The sequence below is a fragment of the Xiphias gladius genome, chromosome 7 (genome assembly GCF_016859285.1).
Source record: "Xiphias gladius isolate SHS-SW01 ecotype Sanya breed wild chromosome 7, ASM1685928v1, whole genome shotgun sequence".
NCBI lineage: Eukaryota > Metazoa > Chordata > Actinopteri > Istiophoriformes > Xiphiidae > Xiphias > Xiphias gladius.
This window is the reverse complement of record NC_053406.1, coordinates 27,933,097-27,939,713: the sequence shown is the minus strand read 5'-3', so window position 1 is coordinate 27,939,713 and position 6,617 is coordinate 27,933,097. Positions and strand designations below refer to the sequence as shown.

The 6,617-nt window shown below is 44.6% G+C and overlaps 1 protein-coding gene across 1 annotated transcript; it reads left to right on the top strand.

The window, feature by feature from the left end:
* Positions 1–1,967: 1,967 nt before the first annotated feature.
* On the top strand, positions 1,968–3,570 carry triap1 (TP53 regulated inhibitor of apoptosis 1). The gene has a single exon (XM_040129976.1). It carries the CDS (start codon positions 2,175–2,177, stop codon positions 2,397–2,399), a length of 225 nt encoding a protein of 74 aa, XP_039985910.1. The 5' UTR covers positions 1,968–2,174; the 3' UTR covers positions 2,400–3,570.
* Positions 3,571–6,617: the final 3,047 nt, after the last annotated feature.

The window sequence follows — 6,617 nt, the reverse complement described above, 5'->3', positions numbered from 1 at the left end:
TGTTTGGTTTGTGTTTCCTGTGTTTGGTTGCGTTTCCTGTGTTTGGTTTGTGTTTCCTGTGTTTGGTTGTGTTTCCTGTGTTTGGTTGTGTTTCCTGTGTTTGGTTGTGTTTTCTCTGTGTGTTTTTATTTCCTGTGTGTTTGTGTTTCCTGTGTTTGGTTGTGTTTCCTGTGTTTGGTTGTTTTCTGTGTTTGGTTGTGTTTCCTGTGTTTGGTTGTGTTTCCTGTGTTTGGTTGTGTTTTCTCTGTGTGTTTGTATTTCCTGTGTGTTTGTGTTTCCTGTGTTTGTTTGTGTTTCCTGTGTTTGGTTGTTTTTCCTGTGTTTGGTTGTTTTCTCTGTGTGTTTGTGTTTCCTGTGTTTGGTTGTTTTCTCTGTGTGTTTGTGTTTCCTGTGTTTGGTTTGTGTTTCCTGTGTTTGGTTGCGTTTCCTGTGTGTTTCCTGTGTGTTTGTGTTTCCTGTGTTTGGTTGCGCTTCCTGTGTTTGGTTGTGTTTCCTGTGTTTGGTTGTGTTTCCTGTGTTTGGTTGCGTTTCCTGTGTTTGGTTGCATTTCCTGTGTTTGGTTGTGTTTTCTCTGTGTGTTTGTATTTCCTGTGTGTTTGTGTTTCCTGTGTTTGGTTGTGTTTCCTGTGTTTGGTTGTTTTTCCTGTGTTTGGTTGTTTTCTCTGTGTGTTTGTGTTTCCTGTGTTTGGTTGTGTTTCCTGTGTTTGGTTGTTTTCTCTGTGTTTGGTTATGTTTCCTGTGTTTGGTTTGTGTTTCCTGTGTTTGGTTGCGTTTCCTGTGTTTGGTTGTGTTTCCTGTGTTTGGTTATGTTTCCTGTGTTTGGTTGTTTTCTCTGTTTGGTTCCTGTGTTTGGTTGCGTGTCCTGTGTTTGGTTGTGTGTTTCCTGTGTTTGGTTGCGTGTCCTGTGTTTGGTTGTGTTTCCTGTGTTTGGTTGTGTTTCCTGTGTTTGGTTGTGTTTCCTGTGTTTGGTTGTGTTTCCTGTGTTTGGTTGTTTTCTCTGTTTGGTTGTGTTTCCTGTGTTTGGTTGCGTGTCCTGTGTTTGGTTGTGTGTTTCCTGTGTTTGGTTGCGTTTCCTGTGTTTGGTTGTGTTTCCTGTGTTTGGTTGTGTTTCCTGTGTTTGGTTGTGTTTCCTGTGTGTGTTTGTGTTTCCTATGTGTGTTTGTGTTTCCTGTGTTTGGTTGCGTGTCCTGTGTTTGGTTGTTTTCTCTGTTTGGTTATGTTTCCTGTGTTTGGTTGCGTTTCCTGTGTTTGGTTGTGTTTCCTGTGTTTGGTTGCGTTTCCTGTGTTTGGTTGCGTGTCCTGTGTTTGGTTGCGTGTCCTGTGTTTGTTTATGTTTCCTGTGTTTGGTTGTGTGTCCTGTGTTTGGTTGCGTTTCCTGTGTTTGGTTGCGTGTCTCTGTTTGGTTGTGGTTCCTGTGTTTGGTTGTTTTCTCTGTTTGGTTGTGGTTCCTGTGTTTGGTTGTGTTTCCTGTGTTTGGTTGTGTTTCCTGTGTTTGGTTGTTTCCTGTGTTTGGTTGTGTTTCCTGTGTTTGGTTGTGTTTCCTGTGTTTGGTTGCGTGTCCTGTGTTTGGTTGTGTGTTTCCTGTGTTTGGTTGCGTGTCCTGTGTTTGGTTGCGTGTTTCCTGTGTTTGGTTGCGTTTCCTGTGTTTGGTTGTGTTTCCTGTGTTTGGTTGTGTTTCCTGTGTTTGGTTGCGTGTCCTGTGTTTGGTTGTGTGTTTCCTGTGTTTGGTTGTGTTTCCTGTGTTTGGTTGCGTGTCCTGTGTTTGGTTGCGTGTCCTGTGTTTGGTTGCGTGTTTCCTGTGTTTGGTTGCGTGTCCTGTGTTTGGTTGCGTGTTTCCTGTGTTTGGTTGCGTTTTCTCGAATTGGTCGCGCTTGTCCGTTCGCGTGCGTTTCTTAAGCGGCCGCGCGCTGAGCTCTCTCGGCCACCGTACGCGAGTTTTGTTCCAGCGTCGGTGTGGGACCCGCCGGGGACTGTGCGGACTGGCGAGTGACTCACACGATCTCCGATACGTCGTGACGCCGCCCCGTTCGACGTGGCACTCCAGCCAATCACAGCCCGCGGCTCAAGGTGAGTCACGCAGAGTGCGTGTCGTTGAAGCCGCCACCGCTTTGACAACAGCGGGGTAAGTCCGCCGCCTTTCGTTTCTCCGTCGCGTCTGGACGTTTTTACCGGAGATGAACAGCGTCGGGGAGGCCTGCACCGAGCTGAAGCGGGAGTACGACCAGTGCTTCAACCGCTGGTTCGCCGAGAAGTTCCTGAAGGGGGACCGGAGCGGGGACCCGTGCACCGAGACCTTCAGGAAGTACCAGCGGTGCGTTCAGAAGGCCATCAAGGAGAAGGACATACCGATCGACGGGGTTGAGTTCATGGGGCCCAACAAGGACAAACCGGAGAGCTGACGGAGAGGACACCCGGACCGGTCGTCGGTACCGACACCGATTACACCGCACTGACCGGGCACCGTGTCCACGAGGCCCACTGAGCATGCGCAGATTCAGAGCTGATGCAGGATGGGGAGGCTGTGTGTGTGTGCGCGCGTGTGTTTGAGAGTGTGTGTGAGTTTTTCTTGTTAATCTGCTGCTGCTCGTGTTTTTGAGTTTATCTAATGTGAGGACATTAGAGGAGCTGGAGCTGGAAGGACCGGTCAATGAATCCATTAGTCGATCGACAGCAAATCGATCCATGAAGTGGTTGAGATGTGTTTTTAGGCAAGAAAAATGCCAACAAAGTGCTGCTCCAATGTGAAGATTTTCTGTTCTTCATTACGGACTGAATATTGTTCAGGTCGTGGACACATTTGAAGACTTCGCCAGTCAGTAACCAATAATCAGTAATGAAAGGGAGCAGCAACTGCCGATTGGTGGTGTTAGCTTCTCCGCCGTGAGGATTCACTTTTACATGGCTCTGCTTCGGGAGTTGGGATCTGAGGACGTCACCTTGGACACTGGGGGACTGTGGCGGACATTTTTCTAAACTAAGAGATAAACTGGGACAGTAACGACTGGATCGGCCGACAGTGAAAATCGTAATTTATTTGGAGCCCTAGCTGTCGGCAGCCGTCGGTCAGTTCTCCCGCACTCGTCACACAGTTCATCTCTGAAGTGGCATTTTTTTCTCCATAAAATTTGACTTTTTATTACATTTTCTTTTTCCTTTTTGACAGTAAATCTCATCTCTTTCATTTAAAAAATAGATTTGATGTTTGGTTTCAGTCTAATTTTCTTCATTTACTTCGTTCTTTCCTTAAATCTTTTTCTGAACCTTCCCCGAGGTCATGGGTCATACTGAAATCAGACCCTTCCTTTCATTTAGAGTTTCCTTTTTTGTCTTTTTTGACTCTTTTAGATTAATATTGTGTTTCAGTTTCTAATTTGGAACACCAAATTCTCATGAGAAAAATCCGAACGTCACGTCTGTAGGCAGGTGTAGTTCACCTGTGAAACCGTCAATGTCACGTATGGGTTACACTGATTTTGAAAGGTCTTTAATTGTGCTGCATGCAGGTCAAAACCAGTAAAGCTGAAAGGGATTGAACGTGTCAAGAAAGATCATTAAACTGTAATCATGGTGGAACTGTTTTTTGTTTTTCCTTTATTTTGCCCTGGGTGGGGTCTCTCAGGCAGCTCGCACGTCCCTCCTGACACAGCAGAACCGATTAAACGCCTATAAGCTAAAGCGCGTGAGTGGTCGAGGATGTTGGGAGTCGGTAGACAACCTGTGCAGAAGTGCTGCCTGAGAGACTAAACCCGGGGAAGCGCGGTAGGGAACGAACCCGCTCTGACCCTCTACCCTCTGCCGATCTCACACGGTCAGACCGACACCCGTTCAAACTGAGACAGGTCTGAACGAAGTCTGGGTTTAAACATATCAGAATATTGAGGTTTTTACAAGACCGGATTACCTACCAGGACACATGGACGACTGACCCAGGCCACCGATACCCCAGACTTATTGTGCTTTCATTTTATTTTAAGAGCTTTCTGCACTAAAATACAAAATCAACTGTCATGAAGGCTGGGGGTCGGGGGGGGTCCTGCTCTACCTTGGCTCGATGCCCTGTCTCAAACAGAATCAGAGATCTGCAGTGGTTTTAAGACCTGAACTAATTTATAGCTTGGTGCTTGTATGTTCACGGCTTCAGCAGCATTCACCAGACTGACTTTTAAGAAGTTTAAATTCTACATAAAACACAATTTAATACCATTTTCCACTGTGATAATGGTCAAATAACGATAGAGAGCTGTAGGGAGAAGAATAATTACATGAATGAATGAATTGAGATGTATCACATTTCTGTCAGTGCTCCCCAGCTGTATATGACAATAATACCTAGTAATTAATCGCATTGAAGTCGCATGCCACATGTTAGGTTTAGCTAGTGCTTGATGTCTTCGGCAGGCAGGACAAAATATTCAAGGCCCTTATTTCATCCCGAAACCTCCGCCTCTGTAAAACAGCAGCAGTACATGAGCAGAAGCATTAATCCCGGAGGACGGGAACACCTCTGTTAATTCAGGAGCCGAGCTTTACTGCTGGCATGAAAACCTTTACATCTTTTCAGCAAACAGACTTTCACTGGAGTTTTTACCCTTTTACCGTTAAGTTTGGCCGCCCTCGAACAAATTAACTGTCGCTACAAGATGGCCAGAGTTTTCCTCTCCAACATTTCCAACTTGGCTTGGTTCGGCTCCCTCTCAGGAAGTCTGGATACTCATCCCTGACATCCCGTCTCTCCTGTTGCTGACATCGGTGTCTCATAAAAAATGCCTTTTGTACAGAGCTCTGCATTTGTATCAGCCCACAACAGAACTGGGGGTGCTGGTTCACAGACTTACTCTGAGGTTTTAGATTGACTTTGCCAACATAAAGATGTGTTTGTAATTTATAAAGTGCCAGAACACAGCAGATGTTTATAAACAGCCTTGTAAAAAAAAAAAAAAATTCCAGTTTGATTGTACGAGTAAAAAAACCTCAATCGAGATTTAAAGGCAACACATTCCAAAGAAGTCTGTGGTTGCTGAGATCATCCGAATCCACAGATGACTAAGTCCACAGGGGCCTCATCTGGACTTTCTGTGTGGGGCTTCAGGATCGATCATAAATCCTGATAATGTTTTTATCCCAAAAAAAATCAGTAAGAACCATTAATACAAAGCAGAGCAAACCAGTCCAGTGAACCCTTTTGGAATTACCTGTATGGATGTTTAAATCTGTTTTAAAACGTGCTCGGATTTTCAATCTGTTTGAACTAATGACACGAATCATTGTGGGGATTGATTACATCATTCAAATGTTCACAGTGCAAGTTTGAAAGAGTACGTACTGTGATTTATAAAAACACCCAAGCATTTTGAGTTCGCTATTTATAGGAAGCACCTGCTGAAGGGAACCGGGGCTCGCGGAAGAAATCTCAGAAGACCTAAGCTGAAGAATTGTTGTTTTGCATCAGGCTGGAAAGGTTTGCAAAGAAATGTCCGAGAGTTTATACATTACTTGGTCCACATTCAGCGAAAACTGCCTATAAATAGAGGCGATTTAGTTTTGTGACCACTCTCCCTGGAGGCGGGCGCCCGGCTAAGACGGCTCCAAAGGCACAACACAGATTGATCAGTGACGTAACACAGAAACTCAGAGCAACAGCTGAAGGCTAAAAGGAGTCATTGGAGCTGTTTATTAATCTATCGTTCACAAATCATGGAGCATAGAGTCCATGGAGTCCACCAAGGAGGAAGCCGTTTCTCCACACACTGGGCATCTGAAGTTTCCGAAGGAAGCTGGAATCTGCATTACACTACTGGGAAAAGGATTTTTTTGGACTGATGAAACTATGGTTCAATTCAGATCACGCAGCTCTATATATGGAAAAAATCCGAACTGCATACCAGCATGAAAACATCATCCCAGTGGTGGAAGTGATCATCATGCTTTGTTTGCTTTGGTGACTTTGGGCCAGGACGGCTTCGCTATCACTGAGGGGAAAATGAATTCCTAGTATTGATCAAGGAACCTTGCAGGATAATGTCAGGGTGGCTGTCTGCCGGCTGAAGCTGGGTAGGAATGCAAACTCTTGTCATGATCGGTGCTTGAAGTGAAGTGAAACTCATCCACTCATTTTTCAAAACGTAGGTCGGAGCTTCTCGCCGCAAGCGTTGAAAGTTCGCTGCTGTATGGTCAGTTTTCTTCACACCTCTGGCCTCATTTGCCCGTGCACGTTAAAAGAAAAAAAAAAAAATCTCGTGTTGTCTTTGATTCTGTTTTTCAAAAAGACAAACTGTCATTAGCTGTAGCTTTTTCCACATTTTTGTCAGACCATGAAATTGTTCACCTACAGTGTCAGGTCTTCCCCATCTGAAGACTCATCTCTATACAACTTATTTGCTCGACTATTTAGATTTTAAACATCATGAGAACTGAACTTTTCTTAAAATGTGCTCTGTAAAGTATTAAGTGACTTAGCTTTGGATGGAAACTCGATTTGATTTAGAGACTGCGATAAAAAAATATTCAACCCGGACCAGCTGAAACAAGCGGATAATTCTTCGTGGGTCAAAACTTTCTACCTGACTTACATTGTAAAGGGTTTTTGATTTTGCCCCTATTATGTTTCACTATTAAAT

Excerpts from the sequence above, each read along its gene's own strand:
- triap1 (XM_040129976.1), top strand. The coding sequence starts at position 2,175 with ATGAACAGCGTCGGGGAGGCCTGCACCGAGCTGAAGCGGGAGTACGAC.